Source organism: Zootoca vivipara, chromosome 2, assembly GCF_965207765.1.
Source record: "Zootoca vivipara chromosome 2, rZooViv2.hap1.1, whole genome shotgun sequence".
Taxonomy (NCBI): Eukaryota; Metazoa; Chordata; class Lepidosauria; order Squamata; family Lacertidae; genus Zootoca; species Zootoca vivipara.
The window spans coordinates 55,695,822-55,720,043 of NC_142584.1; the positions used below are offsets into that span (position 1 = coordinate 55,695,822).

General features: G+C 48.2%; 1 protein-coding gene across 1 annotated transcript in view; it reads right to left on the reverse strand.

Moving 5' to 3' along the window:
* PITX1 (paired like homeodomain 1) overlaps positions 1 to 22,267 on the reverse strand; it is a 43,571-nt gene extending 21,304 nt beyond the window's left edge. Inside the window, exons 1-2 of the mRNA XM_088661923.1 lie at positions 21,718 to 22,267; positions 18,718 to 18,771 (exon numbers count right to left, since the gene is read on the reverse strand). Of these exons, the coding sequence (XP_088518049.1) occupies positions 18,718 to 18,763 (46 nt within the window). The 5' untranslated portion in view covers positions 18,764 to 18,771; positions 21,718 to 22,267. The remainder of the gene's footprint in view (positions 1 to 18,717; positions 18,772 to 21,717) is intronic.
* Between the last annotated feature and the right edge of the window lie 1,955 nt (positions 22,268 to 24,222).

The window sequence follows — 24,222 nt, forward strand, 5'->3', positions numbered from 1 at the left end:
GGGAGTTTTCCAAAAAGGGAAAAGGGCCCCAGGAGGTCAGTTTCGGTTTAGGAAACTCCTAAATTCCTGTACTGGACTCTCTTCTTCTTTAATCGCACCCTCCCCAACCAATGTGCAAAAGGAAGACTGGAGAATTGTCTTGAAGAGACTTTTTCCAGACAACCCCAAAGCGCACAGCTCTAACGCTGACTCAGGGCCGCCGAACCACTCCCCGGTTAAAATGGCCCTTCAGCGTTTCACTCTCACTTCTCTTGAAACCACCGACCCACCCACTCGCTCTGAAAGCGCCGATTTCCTTAGAAGCTACTTGTAAGTAAGTGTGCCTAGGATTCCAGCCTTAATCCAACATTCCTGCGTTTTTCAGCTGCTTTAGGCTCGGGTCCTAAACCCACAGCTTAGAAAGGCGCTTCAAATCACAGGGGCAAAAAACTTCCACTGGAGTCTTCCAGGGTGGCCGGGACAACCTTGCGCCGATCGCCCAGGGGGACTCCTGCGCTCTACAAATCCATCAGAACAAACTCTGTGGCCTACACCAGGATCACTCCGGAATCAGGTGCCAAAGGTGGTTCGAGTGTCAAGAAGAGACTTGCCCGGGGGTTGTGTCACCAGAGGCTGCTGGCAAGCCGGATCCACCAAGCTAAAGTGGCGGGTGGGGATAAATCATTCATAGAAGCATAGAATTGTAGAGTTGGAAGGAACCCTGAGGATCATCTAGTCCAAACCCCTGCAATGCAGGAATATGCAGCTGTCCCATATGGGGATCGAACTCAACAGGACCCAGCAGTTTAACTCCAACTCCAACATGGGCTGTGAAGGAACTCAAAGTTTGAGCTCCCCCATGGCTCTGCTTGGAAACTATTTTTCATGAACATAGGATGCTGCCGTTTACTGAGTCAGACCATGAGTCCAGCAGCATCTCGAGGGTTTCAGGAACAGAACGTTCCCAGCCCCACCTGGAGATGCCGGGGATTTGAACCTGGGACCTGTTGCATTGCAAAGCAGATGTTCTGCCCCTGAGCCACGGCCCTTCCCTAAGTGGTGCAATGGTGCGGATGATCTGTTAAACAAATGCACCGCCAGTGACCAGCATTCTCTGCCATCGTTATGACGGTTTCTGTTGACAAAGCGCAAGGGAGCTTTGGGATGGAGCTCTCAAAAACACCCCACTGGGGTATTTATTCTTTTATTATCTGCGTCTCTCCCTCCCCCCGGGGTCCAGTCCCAAAACTACGACCTCTGGACTGTGTTTTAAAGAGACAAAATATTTGCCTGTGCTGATTTCAGATACAAGGAGCCCAGTTTGTTTTGTGGGGGGATGTGTGTGTGGATTGGGAGTGGAGTTTTCCAAAATAAAATAAAAGACAAGCGCTCCAGAAGTCAGTTTGCTTAACCGAAACTCCCAAAGTCCACGGCAATTTCGTCTCCTTGAGTTAATCCCCTCTTATCGCCCCTCCAGCAGCAACGTATGGCGAGAAAGGTGTGAAACGAAGCCTGGAGATTTGGGCTGCACAAATGCAACCTGCCCTTTCTTTCACGAAATCCAATTTTCCTCAGAAAGGATGCACCCTAAATCAAGAACATCGATTTCCCCCAAACAAACTACGTCTCGAAACGCCTTCCTCCCCCGATTCACGCCGGAAGCTAGTAGAAAACACAGCTGGGTTTATCCCATAAGAGGCTTATCAACAGAGCAAGAGTGCTGTGGCACCTGGAAAACGAACTCGTTTCTTTGAGGGCATGCATTGAATTCGTCACATAATCCTGTGTTATAATTAGCGCGCCATCTTGTCTCCTGTGTCAAGGTCGACCGTGTGAAGCCACAACGGGGGTCCCTAACCATGTTCGGTGCGTCTTTGGCTTCGCATGCATCCCCCACACAAGTTAAGGGTCAGCGGATGTAACCTCCAAGGCAGGCTCATTTCGTTTTGGAAATGAAACCCAGCATAAAAACACAATACGTTCTAATCTCCCCACCTCTCATTTATTCCCTTTTTAATTTAAATTTTATATTAGTTTTACAAAGGGATAATCGAGGCACTGCTTGGTTCCAAACTATGCAGAACCCCTCGCTTTCTGATCTTCCATGGTTATGGCAAAGTGCCATTGAAACAACTACCCATGAACTGGTTGGATCAGCTGGGAAACGGAAGTTACAGAAACACAGGAAGCTGCCATCACACCACTGGTCTGGCTAAATCAGTATTGCCTGCACTGGATTGCTGCAGCTCTCCTGGATTTCAGGCTCTACACGGGGTTTCAGGTGAGAGTTTTACTTACTTCTTTAATATCCCCCCTCTCCTCCAAGGAACTCAATATGGCATACATAAAGGTAAAGGGACCCCTCACAGGTCCAGTCGCAGACGATTCTGGGGCATAGCTGCCAAGTTTTCCCTTTTCTCGCGAGGAAGCCTATTCAGCATAAGGGAAAATCCCTTTAAAAAAGGGATAACTTGGCAGCTATGTTCTGGGGTTGCGGCGCTCATCTCGCATTATTGGCCGAGGGAGCCGGCTACAGCTTCCAGGTCATGTGGCCAGCATGACAAAGCCACTCATGGCGAACCAGAGCAGCTCACAGAAATGCCGTTTAGCTTCCCACCGGAGTGGTACCTATTTATCTACTTGCACTTGACCTGCTTTCGAACTGCTAGGTTGGCAGGAACTGGGACCGAGCAATGGGAGCTCACCCCTTCGCAGGATTCCAACCGCTGACCTTCTGATCGGCAACCCCTAAGCTCTGTGGTTTAGACCACAGCGCCACCCGCGTCCCATATGGCATACATACTTCTCCCCATTTTGTCCTCACAACTACCCTGTGAGGTAGGTTAGGCTGAAAGCGAGTGACTGGCCCAAGGTCAGCCAGCGAGCTTCATGGCTGAGCGGGAATATGAACCCTGGTCTCCCAGGTCCTAGTCCAGCACTCCAACCACTACACTACGCTGGCTCTTTTCTCTATCCACCTGGAGATGCCAGGGACTGAAGGTGGGACCTCTTGCCTGCAAGGCAGATTCTTGACGCCTCAGCCACAGTCTGTCCCGTGGTATTGACAATCAAATTGTAAAGAACATTCATCTGAAATCTAAGGAGATAATTTTCCAGTGTCTGTGTTTATCACTGCACAATGCATGAATCAGTAAAAATCAATGTTTTCTCTTAATTTGCTTGCCGGTAGAAATATGATTGAATCAACCACTTTTTTAAAGAAAAGAAAAGAAAAATGGCATGTTGTGGTGGGGAAATGACGAGTCTCCAATCTAAATCAGAGGGTCGCAACTCATTTGCTGCAAAATCAACTTTGACAGACTTCACAGAAAATGCTCCAGAGCAAGCAACCTGAGACTTCGAAGTTTATTTTCTTGAGGAATGCCCTCTGCATTGTTCCACTGAAAGTTAACACAAAGGGACTGAATTGCCCTTATCTCTTCTTCAATGATCAGCTGAGTGGACTGGGAGGGAGGCTGCAGTTTGTGTTTAGAAAGCCTGATATGGGAAGCTGCTATGGCAAAGGGAGACAGGGTTTGTGATAGTCACAGAAGATGGCATTTGGGCAGGTGCAAAGGACAAGGAAGCTTATCTTCTCTCTCTCTTTGCAACTTTTGCAAAAAGTAACTGTGATTCCTGTTACCTTTCAACCATGTCATCAGAAAGCAATGAGAAAGATTTTGAGTTCAGCATAACTTTTATTTGGGTTGGATGTTAAGCAAAAAAGAATAAATGAGTTCTAGTTACAGGTAGGTAGCCGTGTTGGTCTGACGTAATCAAAACAAAATAAAAAAATTCCTTCCAGCAGCACCTTAGAGACCAACTAAGTTTGTCATAGGTATGAGCTTTCGTGTGCAGGTATCTGAAGAAGTGTGCATGCACACAAAAGCTCATACCTATGACAAACTTAGTTGGTCTCTAAGGCAGTGTTTCTCAACCAGTGTGCCTCCAGATGTTTTGGGACTACAACTCCCATCATCCCTAGCTAGCAAGACCAGTGGTCAGGAATGATGGGAGTTGTAGTCCCAAAACATCTGGCGGCACACTGGTTGAGAAACACTGCTCTAAGGTGCTGCTGGAACGAAGAATAAATGAAACAGAGGAAAAGAGAAAATAAGAAGTTCCAGGGTATTTTGCAAAAGGCCCAGTTCATAATTTGTTTAAAGTTTAAAGTTAAACAACTTGGGGCTCTCTAACCAGGTCTGTGGCATACAGTTTTTGAGGCCATGTGGATCTGTTAGGGGACAGAGTAGGTAAGAGGTGGAGAACCAGTGGCCCTCTGGATGTTGGTCTCCAGTTCCTATAAGCCTCAGCCATCATGGCCAATGGTTAAATATGATAGAATTTGCAGCCCAACAACTTTGGGAGGGCACCAGGTGCCACACTCCAAGGAGCTTGATTATCCAGTGGTGTGACTCAACCTACCTTGCAGGGTTGTTGTGGGGATTAAATGAGGGGGCTCCAACATACACCACCTCTTTAGAAGAAAGGTGGAATATAAATGCAAAGAATAAATAATGAAATAAATAAACAATGGAAGAGGCAAGTTTTTCTAGGAACATAGGAAGCCACTTTCCATCAATTCAGTCCATTGGTCCATCTAGCTTAGCACTGTCTATACTGATTGGAGGTGCTCTCCAGGGCTTCAGGTGGGATTCTTTTCTGAGCCATACCTGGAGATGCTGGGGACCTGCTCTGCTGCTGAGCTGCATCCCTTCCCCTTCCTCTAAGCTTCCTACAATTATTTCATCATCATCATCATTTTATGATTTATACCCGCCCATCTGGCTGGGTTTTCCCAGCCACTGGGTGGCTTACTGAAAGGATGACAGTCTTCATGGAATCAGAACTTTTGTCTGCCTAAGGTCACTTCTTTTTACCACATCTATTAATACAATTGATATGCCATCCCTTATCACATGGGAACCTCAGGGCAGGTCACAACATTTTAAAATACAACCGCCTGTGCCAGAGAGAAAATAAAATGCAATTAAAATCAAAATCGCCAGTCCCTGTATTAAGTATTACAATCAGTAGTTACAGGGTCCCACTGGACTCCTTGATTTAATAGGGCCTAGTCAGTAGCCAAAGCAGCCACCAAAGAGGAACTAACTTTCAGCAACTAAGGGAGAATTACAGTATTCGAAACCACGACCTCCTGTGCCAAAGATGCAACAGCTCAGGGTCTTCTGGCATAATTGCCTTTAAGTGTTGATACTCCTGCAGCCAATTTAAAACCAGCTTCAAAATCATAGCCTGTCCAACGAGGCCTGGAGAATTGCAGTCTTGTAAAGTGGCTCGGCGCTGATCCCACCAGAACAAGAACAGCCCCCACAGTTCACTGCAGAACCATCTCTTCGAATGCAAAGTTCTGCAGGATGTTTGAAGCCAAGAGGAAGATCCATCGACTTCTAACTATCCTGTTCGCCCTCTCTCTTCCTCCCTGACCTATTTCGCAGCCTGACCCTTTGATATGAAACTCTTTGCTCGTTTCGAAATAGCATCTGTTTAACACCAAACATTTATTTGGAACACTACTGATTCTATGCAGCGTTGCTTACTCTCAAGGAGCGATGCTCACGAGTCACGATCGAATGTGGCTGCCTGAGTTTCCTGGCCAGGAAAACGTTCTCATGGACTAAGGGAGTTTGTTTCCAAAAGAAGCAACCCCTCATCCTCAATGATCCCCTTCTGGAAATCAATTTCTTTTCACTGAAGGGAATTGGATGCGTGAGCCACAAGGCCTGGTGGTGTCTGAAATCCCCAAACTGCAAGCAAATGATGGGTGCAGATGCATATTTGGGGACATGGGAAGAGGGCTGCCTTGATGTGGGCCTGCCCCACACAGACGTCCATAGGCACAGATCAGCTGTAACGGGGAAAATAGGATTGAATCTCCGAGTGCGTAAGAGTGATATTTTTTAACTGGGTGCGTTTAGACCCCCTGTCAGCTCTTGCAGAGGGATCTGCTCTGAATGAAATCCTCGATCCCTTAAAAGAGCGGCGCCCAGTGCTGGGCTCTGCCAAGCAACTGGTGCGACTCTGCAACCCAAAGGGTCCCCGGCCGGTGCTCGGCGCTCGCTCTCCCCTCCTGGCGCCTTTCAAATAGATCCGTGTCAGCCTGTCATCTTTTCCGAGCGCGGAGGGGCATCCGGAGGCATCCGGTTGGTGCCAGCGGAGCTCCTGCTTCCCTCCTCTTTGAGCTGTCAAAACTTACACCAGCCTTTTCCATTGCAGAGAGAGAGAGAGAGAGAGAGAGAGAGAGAGAGAGAGAGAGAGAGAGAGAGGGAGGGAGGGAGGGAGGGAGGGAGGGAGGGAGAGAGGAGAGAGACCCACCCGTGGCTTTCAACGAAATCTCCCAGCGGAGCCTCCGGGGTTTGTGGCTTGGAGAGATCTTCCAAGCCAAACAACCAAACAACCGCCGTCGGTTGGTTAGCAGCCTTAGCCGAGTGGAAAAACGACCGAGGCAGCCTGCGATTGTCACCGCGGTCGATCTCAACCCGTCTCGCCTCTCTCACCAGCCAAGAGCAGTTTGGTGCGGCGGAGCTGGGAACCAGGAGGTGGCGGGTTCGAATCAACAAGCGACTCTTGTTATCTCTAGCCAATAGGGAAAATGGAGATATTGGCCCACCTTACAGGGTTGTTGTCGTAAAAGGCGGCTCACGTTATTAAAAACATGACCGCCGATCCCAAATGTGTCTGCCTTGCTTTGGAGGCCGTCTGTAGCTTTCGATGGGGCTTGCGAGGAAGGTTTCACACGCATTCCTAAGCATATTTGGGAATCAATTCCATAGCTGCCAAGTTATCCCTTTTTTACAGGGATTTTCCCTTATGCTGAATAGGCTTCCTCACGAGAAAAGCGAAAACTTGGCAGCTATGCAATTCCCATTGGTTTCCTTGGGATTTTTCTTCCAGGTCAGCATGAATAGGATTACAGGATTTCCTCAAGTGGCAGTCTCTTTTACGAATTTGTAAACCCACTACAGTAGATGGAAATTTATTGTAGCTAACCAATGCTAGTCCTGCTCACTATGGATGAGCACCACTAATTTGCCTCCACTTTCTTTAATGTCTCTACTTTTCGTTGGATACAGCCCATAACCTGTATTCTCCCATGCCATTTCATCTGTACAGTATAAAGTAAGGGGGTCCAATGAAGTAGTGGACCTTATCTCTTGTAATATGTTTTCCCACTCATACTAGTTAGTATGACGGAAGAGCGCCGGTTCAAATGGAGGAATGGACGGAGAGGATGTCAGATGAGCAAGATTTCATTAGTTAAACGGTTCTGATAGCTTTGTATTTTTCCCCTTTTAAAGCAGAAGCATCAAAGGACGCACACTCACTCAGGATATAAGTTTCAAACTGGAATTGCGACCATATAACGTGTGTGGACGTAGGATCTCAGAAATAAAGGCCTTACAGAGACCTGTCTGGTTGTTGGTGCTCTTATTTGAGTCCACAAGAAACATCTAACCCACTCCTCCAAATATTTCGCCAGTAGAATATAGAGATTGCAAGTTTGTGCTAAATTAATCTCGCCGCGTAATTCACGGTAAAGTTATGTTCAAATTGGGTTTTCTTCTTTAATCCTAGTAGGTTATTTTTTTTAATTCTTATTTAATTAGACGCTCTTTCTGCCCCACGTGTCTATTATTTGGAAGCTGCAGCTGAAGGGTGATGTCACCAAGCTCCTTTAATGCATGGGCATGACGTCACAGGCTGGAACAAAATCCCGGTACAGCGGGCTCTCAACCTTGGCGCCCTCGATAGCGTCCACTTATCGTCCTATGTCAGGACGTCTTGAGGGGGCTGGCTCGATTTTCCACGGGGAAATTTTCCTATGAATGCGTGGGACGCCTTATGAGAAAGTGTGCTAAACCGGAGTGTTTTTTCCCTTATGTTATTATATTTTTATTTATTTATTAAATTTATATTCCGCCCTCCCTCCTAAAACTGCTGAGGACCGCAATGACAGAAACCATAAAACAATCAAAACATCTGAAAACAGTAATCTAAGAGCCATTCCAATGCACATATTTCGGAGAACAAAAAAGAGGACACATTTGCCGACTTCTACTCTTAACTATGGATTGCAATGACGACTCTCATTTGACATACCCATGAAAAACAGGACATGTCCTGTAGATAGAGGACATATGGCAACCCTTAAAAGCTTCGTCGTCGTTGGCTTGTTCGGGAACAAGTACTGTACAGAGCAAAGAGTCAATTCTAGGAGGATATGGTGGGGTGAGGGATGCAGAGCCTGTATCTAGCGAAAGGGGTCGAAGAGGCTTGGGAAGGCCGAACACAGGAGGCAAGAGGCTGGGAGTGAGCCAACAGGAGAAAGGAGAAAGATGGGCACAGATGGGGAGGCAGGTGTCGGAGATGCGAGCCCTGCGCATCATTGAGTGTGTACTTAGAGGATGAATGAAGACGGCAGGAGGGGGCCTTGGAGCCATAGCTGCCAAGTTATCCCCTTTTTTAAGGGATTTTCCCTTATGCTGAATAGGCTTCCTCGCGAGAAAAGGGACAACTTGGCAGCTATGCTTGGAGCACACCAACCTGGTGGGCGGAGAGAGGCTGGGGGGAGAAGGTCCACCAGCTTGTATTTCAGTAGCACTTTCTCTGTTAAAGACTAACAAGAACATAGGGTCAGACCTATCTAGTTCAGTATTATCTACACTAGTTGGCAGCTACTCTCCAGGATTTCAGACGGGGGTTTCTCGCAGCCCTACCTGGAGATGTTGAGAATTGAACCTGGGACCTTCTGCACGCAAAACAGATGCCCTGCCATTCCCCACATTAATCCTATGCCCACTCAGTGGATTTAGGATCGCGCTGAAAGACATGGGACGCAATCCTAAATCACTTGTGTGGGATATCTAGATAGAGCAGTCAAGTCCAACATGAAGTCGTGTCATTGAACACCGTGGATCTTTCTCGCACTGGCTCAGCTCAATGGCGCAGCAAGGTAATTTAAGGCTCTGGATTGACAGTGAAACTCCATACATGACTCTTCAGAAGTAAACTCCACCGAACTCAATGGGAAGTGTATAGGATTGCAGCCTAAACTGCTTTAGGGTTGTTTTTCCTCAGATGGCAGACTAGAGTGTTTTACTTCCCTGACTTGATAGGCCAGGCAGGCTGCATTTGGGGGCCCTGCTACTGATTCTGCCGAATGGGACCCTAGACCTCTAGAGCCCCGAGACCTCTGCCCTGACAGCAACACGGGTTCCTTACTCTGATGGGGCGGAAGCAGATTCTGTTGGAATCGGCGCGGGTCTTCCTCCCAGAGGCAAATGGGATTTGATTCAGGGATGCAAGCAGGGTTGTGCGTTAACAACAGCAGTGCAGTTCTCACTTATCTCTCTCGTGATTATTAAATCCAGATTTGGTGACTAGGGGAAACAGCAGCAAGGGCGGCCTGCGCAGCGGAGCCGACCAGCGAAACCGTTAAGCCGGAGTACTCGGCTTGTGCAGTTCCAGCCAAGGCGGCATAAACCGAACAAACCAGTCCGAATTGAACCAGATTGTGGGTCAGAGCCGCGCTTTAAAAGGTCAGTGCAACCCAGCCCTCGCTTTCCTGAAAGGTCTGAGGTTTGTTTGCGTTCAAGGAATTCCAGCAACCTTCCTACTGAAGACCGAAATTACCCCTGAACCGATTAACTCTTTGCTTCCTACGGCGACCACACATCTGAAGGCCTTTTCCCCGGCAGGTAACTTTCCTTTCACGAAAAGTGCCAAGGTACTTAAGTGGAAGTGCCTTTTAATGTGTTGAGGGTCCCGGTGTCAGAATGGTTGCAACGGCCCATCTGCAACAATGCTATCCAGAAGCAGGACCCCGAGCCTGACATCTTATACACGCCTCCTCAGACTTACTCCCAGGAAAAGGGATTGCAGTCCAAATCTGCGGCCTTAAACGCATTTATTAGGGAGCAAGTCCCTCTGAACACAATGGGACTTGTTTTATCAGTGAAATGCAGAAGGTTGCGCAGTAAACTTCTACACGACTTGTTTTCTTTCCCGAGTCTGGGATCAGGCTAGAAGGAGTTCCTCCAATTAAAACCTGGCTATAAATCCGGATCTCCGTCCAAATTTCGAAGCTGCAAGCAAGTTCGCTTGAGTTGAAAATGCAAGGAAATGTGTGATTGGGACGCAGTATGTTGGTCTTGCGACAACGGGACTGCACCGTTTTTTACTACAAGCCTCGTTCCTACAGGGAGGTTTAAACGTCGCAAGAAGCTATTCCCAAATGCCTGCATTCCCCTGGGAACAAAAATGTGCTCCGGACATAAAGCATCTGTTCATCACAACACACTCATGAGAAGGCTGAAATGCGATTGTAAATCAAGCTTCCTACCTGGCCATCAATCAATTAAAAAACATGGTGCAAAGGTATTTGTAGTCTATAGTTCAAATGCCAATGGTGGGACGTAGTGGCTTAAAAGTGGTACGTACGTGTGAAACGCGGTTTGGGGTTTCCGGATGGCGCTGCTTGGAGCTGTTTTGAGCCAAAATTGCGGGAGGTTGCACATAGGCTTCCCCGCCTGACCCCCGCCCCCTATCTGTCTACAAGGAAAATACCTAGAGTTGTTGATCTGGATCTGTACGTCCAGGAGCGCTCTGGATCCGTATGCCTATATGTTTGTGGGTTTTTACAATAAAGTCTAGCTTGGTTGTTTTGCGACGGCTAATTTCTCAGTTGTTTTCTAATGTTCAAACTAGCAGCCCACAATGTGTGTGTGTTTAAAACTTGATGGTTCATTTTTAAAAGAAAGTCTCCCCCCACCTTTTACAGCCCAATCAATAAACCAGTTAAGTTATAATATAAAGCTGATTACTAAACAGGGCATCATGCACAGGACAGTAACCCTTAGATCTCACTGAAAAACCACCTGGCAGCAAAATGTGGAATTCCGCCTCCCCCCCCCCGCTCGATTTTCTGCAGGTTTATTAGCGCTAAACAGAGTCATGTTTCGCCGATAAATTATTGAAAATCGTTAAAGAGTAAGTGACACCGTTTCCTCTCAAATTCCAAGGAGAAGCCTATTATAATGAACTACTAGTTCTGACGCACAAGCTCCACAAACGCTCCTAGGACTACATGGATATTAGTTTGTGTTTTTTAAAACAATAAAAAACTCCTTATTTCCTCAGACTTTTAGCAAGCAACATTTTAACTGATTGATATTCCCAGTCAGTCCATCGTGCTTTCAGAGTAGGGCAAAGCGTTGGATGGCTGCATGAACCTCAAGGGTGAGATTTTGGTCTGGATACAATCTAAGCGCCCGGAAGAGGGCTGAGAGCAATCGCTGGCTGATACAATCGATTGACGAATTCACACGCGCAAGTTAGTCAGGTGGCTTTAAATGGGACTTGAACTGGACCTTGAGCCGGTTCACTCCGGCAAGCAATCCTGTGCCCTGGATGGGCGTTTCCCTCCCCGGCAGGAGTATTGCGTTGCGTTGCCCAAGACATTGCCAAGACCAACTGGGTTCCGTAAGAAACGCTTCCACCCAAGAAAGGAGAGGGAGGGGGAATGAGCAACTCTCGACAGAACTTGTCCAAATTGTTATGCTTTATGGACAGTTACTGGGGAGTAAATTTCATTGGATTCAGTGCGACTTAACATCCACATTTTTTAAAAAATGTACAGGCTCGGGATGCATAATGAATAACAAGGTAAGCCTATAGAGACCAGCTAAGTTTGTCATTGGTATGAGCTTTCGTGTGCATGCACACTTATTCAGATACAGTACACTGAAACAGACTTCTGTTTCAGTATATCTGAAGAAGTGTGCATGCACACGAAAGCTCATACCAATGACAAACTTAGCTGGTCTCTATAGGCTTACCTTGTTATTCATTAACGGCAGACCAACACGGCTACCTATCTGTAACTAGAAGGTAATCCTATGTATGTCTACACCGAGGTAAGTCCCCCTGAGTTTAATAGGACTTTCTCCCAGCGGGATTGCAGCCTTAATACGGTATATAATTCATTGCACAAAAATACGTACGGGTGGATGGCAAGTTCTGACAAAAAATCTCGTTGGAAGACTTTTGGACGTTGGTTGACTTGGGACTGTGCTCTCTCCCGTGGAGGAAGCAGAGAGTTAGGAAATTAGGGAGAAACATTTATTATTATTATTATTATTATTATTATTATTATTAATGCAACTTGAGACCCCTCATTTTCAGACTCACCAGCTGTACTTCGATTTGTGCGGTGCTTGCCAAAGCAAAATATGCTCCAAGATTTCTATGGAAAATTTGTAACTGTTTTATCAAGAAGACAATGAGACTTTGTGGGTGGCGTTGAATGATGTGCCCATTCTCCTCTTCCAGACAATAAGCAAGAACAATAGCCATTTCTATCTCGTCAGGAGAGATAAGTTCTATCTGTACAAGAAGCTGCAGCTCGGAAAATGGCTGGAAGGAGCGGGAGGAGGGACATACTAAAAAATTGAAAGGCAGAATAAAGCTTCAAGCTGTGCTTGAGTTGGCCCACATTATTCTGTTCACTATTAAGGCACGCCTTTTACTTTTAAACTAAGGCTTGCTTGGCTGTTATTTTTAATGATTTTACAGAGCGACAAACAAAATAAATACCTAAATAAAGGGTTCCTGCCCCAAGGATCTTACAATCTCTATTTTGCCAGCAGGAAGACAACTGCGCAAAAGGAAGAGAAGCCTTCTAAAGTTATGGATATTTGCATAGGAGTAAGCCTTCCTAAATGTATCGAGCTACTCCTTAATTTACTCCTTAAGGACAGCAGTCTTTATTTTACCTGTGCCTTTACATAATCCATGGGTGCAGCCAAGGGTGGGGCAGGGGGGCAGCTTCCCCCTAGATCAAGTAAAACAATAGAATCACGTCGGTTCTGCCCCCCCTAACGAAAGTCCTGCCCCCCATACCAAGTCCCGCCCCGCCAACAACCCCGCCTGGCTATCCCATGACCTAATCTGAAAAAACCTGTTGTAAATTATTCTCCAATTGCACTCATAATCTTAAAATATGGGACACGACTCGCTTTTGAGTCCTCTATTTTCCCCAAGACAGTATTAGACAGGCCCCTAACAGACCACTCTTGTGCATGTTGACTTCGAAGTAAGCCCCGTGGGGATACTCCTTAATACATTTTCTTAGGATTGCACTGTGCGTCTATCCTGATCTCAGGGTCATAGAATCGTAGAGTTAGAAGGAACCCAAGTGCCATCTAGTCCAACCCTCTCCAATGCAGGAATGATATACCTTGTAAGCAAGGCATCAATGTAGCTGTGTCCCTTTCTTGGTCTTCCTCATTTTTCGTCCATTTACATATAAATGTGCATGAGATCAATCCACTTTGTTTGTACACAAGGAATTCGGATTAACTGGTTTGTCTGCTTAGAGCTGTGGAACCGAAATAATGAAACCAGGAAGGAGGTGGACGCAATGATGCGCCCACTAATGGCGTAGGATTGGACGCGACTGGTACGTGTTGAATTCATAAAACAAAAGGCAATTGTTAAAGCCTTAAATAGCCAAGGAAGACCTCCGCGTGGTTTAAATGTAGTTCCTCGCATGCATGCAAAGCACTGCACACAGGGGAGGGTGAGCGCCAGCCACGTCTCACCGAAGCCCGAAAGGCAGGAAACTAACCCCACGGATTGCCACGAGAGTCTCTATCGCGCGCACTGAAACTTAATCTGTCCCGCGGGGGGGGGAGGGGAAGAAGTTCGCATCCCGCGCCACCAAACCCAGGAGACAAAGACACTTATGCGAGCGCCGCGACAGCTCAAGACGCCCATTATCTGCGGATCATTATCTGCCTGCTTTTGCCCGTCAAGGAGCGCTCCATGGGGCGATCGGCGAAGTCGGTCCAAATCTTGCTCCCTTTTAAATCTGGAAGTGCGTCCCCGTGGGGAGGGTGAAGCGGGACGTCATTCCCAGCTAGCCTTGGAGAGGACTGCAGAGCCACGCCAACCAAGGGGCAGCTATCCGATTCCCGACCTCATACGTGCTGCGAGGTATAGCTGATCCTCGAAAACAAATTCCACTGGGACTTACTGTATTTCCAAACCATTTGTTTCGGTCGGATCAGGGCGCGAGTCCCACGAAAGCCAACTGAACCAATGCCCTACGCCTTTATTGGGAAAAATAAATGCATTTAAGGATGGGGACGTAGATATACAGTAGGATGAAATCGAAGCCTAGGGAAGGGGGACCCTTGCGGCGGGGCGGCGGCTCTTAGGATTTGCAAGCTGCCTGCTTCTTCTTAAAGCCGCGAATCCCTGCGCGCCTCCCGGAGGTGGCGATGCTAATGGAGTCCCATGGGCACGGCTCCTTCAGGCCTCTTTCTCCCACTTGCCCAAAGCGTTATAGAAGCGTGTTCGCGCCGCGTTGCAGTCGGATCTCCCCGCTCAGCTGCCTCTGCCCTCCACTAACAGCATTGGGCCTGCAGAGACACAGTCTCTGCGGGGGTGGTGTGCTTGTGGTGACCCGGAGGATGCCGGGGGGGAGGGGCGGGAATCACACCTGCCCCGTCCTTGGAAGCGGACCCGTGGCTTTTGGGCCCCGCAGGCGGATCCTTCGCTGGCTGGTCTGTTCTAGCCAGGGCGGAGAAGGAGCAGAAGGCGCCTGCCCCGCTCCAGGTGCCCCTAGCGTCCACCACCGTGGCAGCCATCCAGAGCGAGGCAGGTTTTATAGAGCCTTTTATTTTACACGGGACAATAAAACAGCTCCCCGAGGTGCCAATGCAAAGCGGAGGGCAACGCGCTTTGGGCTTGGGAAGCGATCGCAGCAAGAAGGGAAAGGGGGAGCATTCAAGAAGGCGGAGGCACTTCTTTGAGGGGTTCAGGACCCCAGAAACAGTCTCTCCCTCTCTCTGTGTGCACTTGACATGGTTAAGCGAGGCTGCTTTTTTATTAAGAGTGAGTTGGGAGAACAAGCAGGCTGGTCGGTTTCCTCGCGCATGGCGGCCCTCAGGACTGGAGGTCAACTTCTGGCTCTTTACACAAACCACTGCCAGGTCAATACCGGCGCCCAAGCAGCGTCAGCACTTGGAGAGGCGTCCCAGAGGTCCGATGACCAACCCAGGCATGCGGGGGTCGCCCAGGAGGAAATGGAAAGTTACAGGAGTTACAACAATAAGCCACAGGCCCTCCTCCCTCCAAGCACTGAGGGACTTCCCTCTCTCTTGGGGGGGGGGTGTGCACAAGAAGAGAAAAGTTAATCTCCTCGCTGCTCAAAGCGCATCCTACGCGTACAGCCCAACAAGCAACATCCACTCCGCTGTGTGGAGTTCAGCAACTCCCTCACTACTACCACCACTACGTTGTTGCAACCCATAAAAGGTGGGGGCTGTGCATGACCCCCCTACCTTCTCGCTTTGCCTTGTTATTTGATTCACAGTCATCCTTGTCTTCGGGCAAAATCCCTTCTTTAGCCCCATGACGGGATCCCACTCCCCTCCTTTTAAAAAAAATGCAAGGGGGACATACAACCACACAAAAGAATTTGCTCGGGAGCTTGGTCTGCAAAACTGCCTCTGGGCGATCTATTTATTCAAGTGACATTCCAGCTTTAAGCTTCAGAAGTGGATAAATTCAAGCTAGAAAACCCAGATTAGTTAAATAAATGGGCGAGGACCACCTACTTTCTCTGTCTCACCCCCACCCTTTCTCTTCAGACGTGGCAAATGCACTCTTTCGCGAACACTGGGACCCAGTTTGGGAGTACCATATCAGTGATCTACCTGCACGGATTTGAGAGAGAGAGAACGCGCGTGCGTGTGTGTGGACTCGTGTGAAGCTCTGACTGTAATAGGATGAGGCATCGCGCGCTGCGCAGATGCAACGTCTTTAATATATTACTGTCCAAACAGATGATGGGACTTTAATAATAAGGCAGCGGCCCTGAACTAAACGTTGGGAGAGCTGACAAAAACGCGGGCTGAAAAACAGAAAGCTTAATTTTCCCTGACAGATACAAATGACACCCCAAGGCTTTTTCGAAGAGCAGCAACTGGCTGCCGGAACCGCCGCTGATCTCTCCCGCTCCCCTCCACCCGCCGCTTGAACATGCTTTCCAAAGCTGGGAAGAAAGAAAAGCCCTTCTCTCCCTCCCTCCCTTCCTCCAGCAAAGCGAGCTGGGTTTCCGCTTGGCACCAGGACAGCCGGCTTGTCTGCCTGCCTAAGGCGCGCCTGGGTGACTGCAGGGCCCCCAGGCCGCCAGAGCGCAATGGCTGAGCCTCTCTCGGGGGGCCTCCGCCTCTTGTTAGGATGCTGAGGCTCTCTTGCGTCCTGATCCTAGACGTTTCCAAGAGGAAGAGAAAAGGAGAGGATTGCAAAGCGCGTGTGGGGAGAAGTATCAGATAATAAGAGGGGGCAGAGCATCTGCTTTGCATGCAGCCGCAGGTTCAAGTCCCGCCATCGCCAGGCAAGGGTTGTGAAAGGCCCCTGTCTGAGCCGCTGCCGGGCCAGTCACGGGGAACCTCTGGCCCTCCAGATGTTGATGGGGTCCAGACAGCCAGGTGGAGGGTGATAGCTGTACTCCTACGACATCTGGAGGTTCCACCGGTTTCCTCATCTTTGGTGTGTAGACAATAGTAGTCTCGTTATTCGTTTAAAAGGAAAGAGGTCCCACAGTTCCAGTTTCTACGAAAAGAAGCAGCCCTTGGGGCTGAAATACACGAGTGACAGCCTGGCACTTCAATTTCGGGACAATTACATTGAATCCCATTTTGGACACAGTAAGGCTGAAGGCACGTTCGCGTCGCGTTGGGAGGGAGAAGCAGGCCTTCATCTGCTGCTCTTGCTTTTCAACCCGTCTTAACATGCAAAGAGAGGTGAACCTCAGCAGGAGCGCACCAGTCCCTTGGAACCCATTCATTGGCTGGCCTGGGACTTTATTGCTGCAAAATCGAGATGTTTCGTTGCATTAGAACGTGCTGCATTCCGACTTCGGCTGCAGCCCGGTCCAGTGCTGTTGAAGACCCACTGCACGGAATAGGATTCGCTTTCCAGAGAGAAATAAAACGCGCATCTAATTTCCGCGTTAGGCTGCGCTGGGCACTTACACCAGAGCAGATCTATTGATCTTAGGCGGGCCCTGGAGTCCACGAGCTGCGGGTTGCTGTCTTCTTTAATAGCTCTGACTATCTTCAGAGTAGAAGAGAAGGGAAGTTTCGGAAGCGTCCGGAGGGGCAGGATAAAGAACTATAATATCGTTCCTTAGCTCGCCCCCTCTGGGAACATGCTTTTCAGATTAATTGATGGAGGAAAAGGGCAAGGGAGTTTGTTAACCAGGCTGCTCATATTACTCAGGGCATCTCTTCATCTGAACTCGGTGCGCTTTTTTTCTTCTTCTTTGGGGCGGAATTAAAAAATATGCCTCTGATCCAGTGTAATCAAAAGCGCAAGAACCACCAGCCTCTCATTCGTTAGGGAGCCTTCCCAAGCTGAAAAGAAGCTGCAATCGGAGCCACTCGGGATTGTGTTTCCAACATGTATTTCACCCCCCCCCGTCCTTGTTTCATTCGAGCAAGCCTCTTAATTGCTGGCAGTATTTTGCTTGGGGAGCGAGGGAGGGAGGGAGGGAGAGAAACACCCCCCCCCAAAACGGGACATTTCCTGAAAGGCTGAAGTATTCTAATAACGCACGGGGCTTTTTAATGTGTTCAGAGCAAACCCAGCCAGGAATGTTTCCTGTTTCAAACGACAAAAAATCAGACAAATAATTACCCTTTGTGGAGAACCAACAAACCCAAGATGCCTTTAAACACAGCTAAATTGACAACCCGGTGACTCTGCTGAGGAGAACGGTCAACGACCAATATTTAATAATGGTAATTATAAACGTTTCGAGAACTTCGTCCGCGTCCGATAAAACCCCAATTAAGAAAAACAGAACCCAGACAAGTGCAATCAACAAGTCAGCTAAGCGGACCTAACCACGACATCGGCTAAAATCCTTTCTGGTTCTGAGTTTAGCTGCGGATAGGTATGTATGTTTACTCGAGAAAGTTTGATAGGAGTTTATTTTTTAAATAAAATATCAAATCATCATTACAAAACAGTTTTCACTGACTCTCCCCAAGTCGAAACTCTATGGAAAGTGAGCCTCGTAGAAGGCGATCCTGCACACACACATTGGACCTGATGGAAACCCCACTGGATTCCCCCTCCCCCTTGAGATCAAGTACATGCAGGATCGCAGCACCTAAACAACATCCCCACCTTGAACATGTTTCTTTGGAAGTCAGAAAGCCACGGGACTTTATACTTCCAAGTTCTTATTAGCGTGTGCCAGCTCCATCCATTATCTTTCCTGCAGTCATGGGGTCCAGAGAGCAAACAACGTTGCAGAGAAATAGCCCAGATAAGGCTGGTGATGCCTTTGCAGTTGTATTTGGAAAAAACAAAACAAAACCCGCTTTATCTTAACACTAGTAGCAACTTGATTGGGGGGGGGGGATGAGTCAAATATTCCCTTAAAGTCTTTTTTTGGGGGGAGGGGGTGTAGCCAAGTTAATCAGCAGCACACGCAGAGTTAGAGATAGCGAGGCAAGAGTAAATAAAAGAAACGCGCCTCAATTAGTGCCTTTAGAATTCCGCCCAACTAAAAAAGGGCTCAATGGACTTTACTAGAGTATTAAAAGCGACGCGGAGCCAAATGCCAGGAAGACCCCCCCTCCCCTCCCCCGCTCCCCTGCTATTCCGAATTTCTCTCGCGAATAGACACTGTCTTACCTAAATCCACATAGGGAGGGATACTCTTGGGCAGACCCAGTTCCATAATACAATCTGTGTAGACAACAAAAACACTGTAAATGAATCGCATGGGGATGCTTGTATGTGTGTATCTATGCATGCATGCTGGAAGAGTGAAATAGATGGATTTATACCAAAACCGCGATTATTATTTTCAATGGAAAAATCCTCATCCAGTATTTCAGCTGAATGCCTTCTCTTAAGGGCCTATATACCCAAGCCACCCCTTGCAAATAGGGGACATTTAGGTCCCGCTGATTTCATTGTTTAGGCACGTGCTTGGCTCACTTTAATGGAAATCAATTGAGGAATTAGGTTTGGCGGATCACGCCTGGGTTTTATTGGGAAGGAAGCTCTACTGTCCCAAGGTATGTTAATATAGCTCCCCTCCAAAAAGAAAATCAAATGGCAGTGGCAAGTGTTTGACAGTCACTCTTGGAAAGCTGTATTTTAGCAAAAAAAGTTGCTTTCCCGCACACTGGAAAGGGAGATTTATTTTATAAAGCGAGCGGCTGCAGTTGTATGCTCCACTTATTCTGTGTCCCACTGAACACGGTGGGATTTACTTCCGAGTAAACATACAGAGTCGGGTTGCATTGGCGCAATCTAGAGCCAAGAGTGGATTTCCTACTGACTTGGACAGGATGCCATCCCCACATTCAAAACTACAGAAGCTCAATGTCCCGTTTTTCCGATTCTCCCCAGGGCTCCTCGTAACTGAGCGAGGTTTTCAGAATGGGGTGGGGTGGTGGGGGGCAACGGGAGTAAGAAAACATAAGATTAGGAAACTATGAGAATTTGCAGCTGGGCACTTTCTTATCTTAGCAAGCAATTATTATTTTTTAAAAAAAAGCCAAATAAAGAAACATTTAACCCGCCCACAAAGTACTGTATTATCCAGACTGGAACTATTAAACAGAAGTAGCGTGCCACTCGATCTTAATATGTTTACTCATAAGAAAGTTCCATGGGATATATCTCCCAGGGTATGTTTAGGACTATACCAACCAACACCTACGGTATCTATTCCCCGCTCCCCTCACTGTAATAGTAACAAGAATTGCCAGGGTGGATAACACGCAAAGAAACCAAAGATATTAGTCTATTCTCAAATTAGACAGGAACAGATTTAGAATCTTGACACAGATGTGTGTACACACATATACAGAAGTGTACATCAGGTAGCTTCTCTCTCTTTTGGTGCTACTGCCTTATTCACAACAAAGGCGACAATTGCTGACAAACGCTTGGGTGATTGTTTTATTTATTTTTATTTTACTCTAATCCACAATGTATTTTAAACCCCAGTGTTGTTTGAATTTAAAATGATTATGGGACTGGCACCCAGATTTTGATTTATTTTTAAAAAAGTAATCAGCCTTGACAGAAATAGAACTTACTTCCAAGTAAAACTGAAGTCCTGAACAAACATACTTGGATGTCAGTTCTGTTTAAATAATGTAGCCTCTTCTATGTTTTAAGACCAGGGTTTACTATGGAAACTTACATAAACTCAAGTAGTCTGCCTTAAGCTGTGCAAGGAGTGCAAAGAAAGCCAATGAACTAATTTCTAGTAAGAGGAAGTAAGGATTATATTCAGCGTTTAACTAGGGCAGCAATTACTGTACATGGACGGGAAATGAACGCACATGCTTCATTATCAATAACACAAATCTCATTTAGGATTCAAGTCAGGACAGTTTTGATCGTCTATACATTTTTTTTATTTAAATGGATATTTCCAGTTTAATAAAACAGCTTCCATTTAGTTTTTGAATGTGGACAGTTTGATTTCCTATTTATTTTATTAAACCGTTTGTTTGCAGTTTAATAACTAGAACCAACAGTTATTTCGGTCTATGAAAAAAGAAAGAAAGAGAGAGAGACATTGTCTTTGTAAGGCATCGGGTTTCCTACTTGATTTCTCTTTGGGGTAATGCATTCTCAGTTTTATTTGTTCTTCCTAAAGTCCTCCTAGACTTTTGGCAAATTATTCGAGTTCTGGTGAATAAATCAGTGCTCTGAAAAAATCATTTGGACCTTAAGCTCTTGTCACATGACCTCTAGAAAAATACACCTGTGAAATATTAGGTTAGCCTTTTCAACTGCATATATATATTATAATAATACTTCAGGATCAAGTAGCTGCAGCTATAAAAAGAAAATCGAATTCCATAAAAATATAACATTTATTAGCGACGTTCCGACGTGTTCCTTGTCATGCTGATCCACAACGCGCAGGAGACGAAATTGTCCCCTGCAGCCTTGACACTAGACAGCCCCGAGAACTGTCTCCCCTTGGCAAGAAGTTCTGGTTTGATTTCCATCTTCGCAGTATGCAAAATGAGGTAACCCCCTTGGAATTATATTTTCGGGTATATTTGTCAGATTTGACGAAGCGCAGGAGCCCTCGAGAATTTATACAAGGTATAAAGAAGTCAAGGACTTGCAACTTCAAGGCTAAGCCCAGGCTGCAATTAGGAAAGCCGCGGGGACGGCGGCGACTTCGACGGGGGAAAAGGCCGAGGCAGCCAAGGAGAGAGAGGGCGGGGCCCGGCCGGGGTTGCCAGGCGATCGACAGGATCTCTCCCGGCTGACAAAACCCGACGGGCGATCGGCTAAGGCGACTCCGCCGGACGGATCGTTCTGCGGGCCAGCAGATAACCTCGATTTTTTCACTCGCAAGAGAAATCCCCTTGGATGTGGGGTTAGGGACTCCATATTCCTCCCCCGCCCCCTTTCCAGACTCCAGCACTGCCCTCTAGAGAGTGGTGGTGGTGGAGAACCAAGGGGGTATATAAGCAACGTGGGGTTTGGGGCGGGGGCAAAGGGGAAGCCTTCCCCCAGTCTCCCAAAACGATTGAGGGAGGGCTTCGAGCTCCCCTTGGGCTACAACAGACTCCGAAACCAGGAGCTCTGTGGAATCCGCAAACCTGCGACACCGGCCCGCCCCCGCGACCCGAGCAGCGAGGCGCTTACCCTTGCTCGCGCCCCGGTCTTCTGGAGCGCCTCGTATGTTATCCCAGTAGAGAACAGGCTGCTAAAATTAGGATAGCAGCGGCGGCGGGGGCGACCTTCTCCTCCTCCTCCTCAGCGTGCTCTAAGCGTCCTGCCAGGGTCCATGTCGACTCCGCTCTCCGAGCCTTTCGAGGGAAGCCGTCGGAGGGAGGCCCTTCCTTCCTTCCCTTCGGGGAGCTCCGGCCCTAAGGCTCGTCCTGGACCCAGCGGCAGCCCTCCGCCTCCCGCCCCTCGCCTGCTCTGGTCCCCGGGCCCAGCAGGGAGCTGTGAGCAGCCGGCGCCGGGGGGTTGGCAGGTTTTCTCCGGGCGATCACGCCGGCTCCTTCTGACGTCAGTCACCCGGGGTCCCACCACCAGCACACACAGTCGAGGGAGCGAGCGGGGGTGGGGAGAGAGAGAGACCCCTCCAGACGAGAGCTGAGCCTTCCGCAGTGTATGTGTATACCTTGCCCCGCACCCTCGGTTTCTCTCTTCGACCCCAGCTCCCGCTTCCTGCAGTGCCGGCGGCCTCGAAGAACGTGATCCTTCCAATCCACCCCCTCTTCCCGAAGGGGATCACCCTTTCCGGTGCGTGTCTGCCCTAGCAGAGGGCTGGTGCCAATTGCCGAGGCAGGAGGCGGCAACGGAGAAAGCTCCCCCTGCCTTTATATACATATATATAGGGAGAGAGCGAGAGTTAGGAGATCCTGGAAAGAGGAGGGCAGGTTTGTTGGCCCACCTTTGGCTGGGGACCCTGCCTCGCCACGCTTTGGCAGAGAAGACCTCCTTCTTCCCCCTTCTTGCAAAGGCGACCTCCTTTATCGCTTGTTATTCGGCCCCCCTCCTCCAGCAAGTCTCCTTGACCCCCCCCTCGCCTATTCCCCTTTCCCCAATCAGGAACAAAACGCGGAGGCCCCAAGCAGCCCTGATGAGGCGCAGGGCCTACAAATTGGCTGCCTTCGTTTCCTTCTCTCAAATTGCCCCCTTCCACCCTTTGCAGCCCCCACCCCCAGCCGCCTGCTCGTTCCTGCTTCGCCACTGCGAGTGACAGACAACATTAACATTTTCTTTTCCCTTTTCCCTTCCTTGCCTTCTAGGGGATGATTATTATGGAGACCCTCACCCTGGCAGTGGATAACAAGGTCTTTGCCTGGGGATTTACAGGAGCGGGATTCCCTTCTCTTGCTAGGCCTAATCCTCCAGTTTCTCAAGTTAGCAAGGCCTTTTATTAAATCGCTGAATAACAGGATACATCAACACACAGCCGAAGAAAGGACTAATAGGCCGGTGGGGGTTGGCGTGGTGGATTGGTGGGGGTGCGTAAGAAGTGTTGCTAGTTTGCTGTTTCCTTATTGAAGCAAGAGTGAGCAAGCTCTCCTTCATCCCATTGTGGCCAAGGGAGCAATCCTAAACTCTTTACTAGGGAGGATGACCCATTGCACACATTAGATCTTCCTTCTGCATAGGCTTGGCCCCTGAACATTAGGTCCAGTCGTGACCGACTCTGGGGTTGCGCGCTCATCTCGCATTATTGGCCGAGGGAGCCAGCGTATAGCTTCCAGGTCATGTGGCCAGCATGACAAAGCCGCTTCTGGCAAACCAGAGCAGCACATGGAAACGCCGTTTACCTTCCCGCTGTAGCGGTTCCTATTTATCTACTTGCATTTTGACGTGCTTTCGAACTGCTAGGTTGGCAGGAGCTGGGACCAAGCAACGGGAGCTCACCCCGTCACAGGGATTCGAACCGCCGACCTTCTGATCAGCAAGCCCTAGGCTCAGTGGTTTAACCACAGCGCCACCTGGGTCCCTATAATGTGTCCCTTGCACACATTAGATCTTCCTTCTGCATAGGCTTGGCCCAACCTCCCCTATTTCCTGGGTTGGAAAGGACAGTGGTAAAGAAAACTATACCTTGTTTCCCTTTTACTTTATGGAGGCAGCTTAAGGATGATGGTAAAGTTGACAGGGGGTGGGGACTTAGCCTGCCTTGACAAAATGGCTTTAAGCCTAAGAGTCTTCCACCCCCCTCTTTTGGAGCTGATGATACAAAGAATCACCAGATTCTAGGTTTTGTACATAAATCATGTATCCTGGTCTCGTGAGATTTAAGGCAAGGCAATTATGGTCATGTCAAGACTGACCCTCCTGACTTGGGGTTTGGAAAACAGGGTGGTGGTGGGGGCAGTGGTTTAGAAAAGTTGTTGCAGTTGAGAACCTGGATTCATCACAAATCTGATTCTAAGAACATGTGTGCACAATGCAGTTTTTGTGCCAAACCATTTTAAGTGCAGATGATGATGGTTTTCCTGCCTTTCACCTTAGGCCCCAGGGCAGGTTAAAATCAAAACACATAGTTCATAATACACACAGTTCTTAATATACACTACAGCAGGCACCCCCCAAACTGCAGCCCTCCAGATGTTTTGGCCTACAACTCCCATGATCCCTAGCTAACTGGACCAGTGGTCAGGGATGATGGGGATTGTA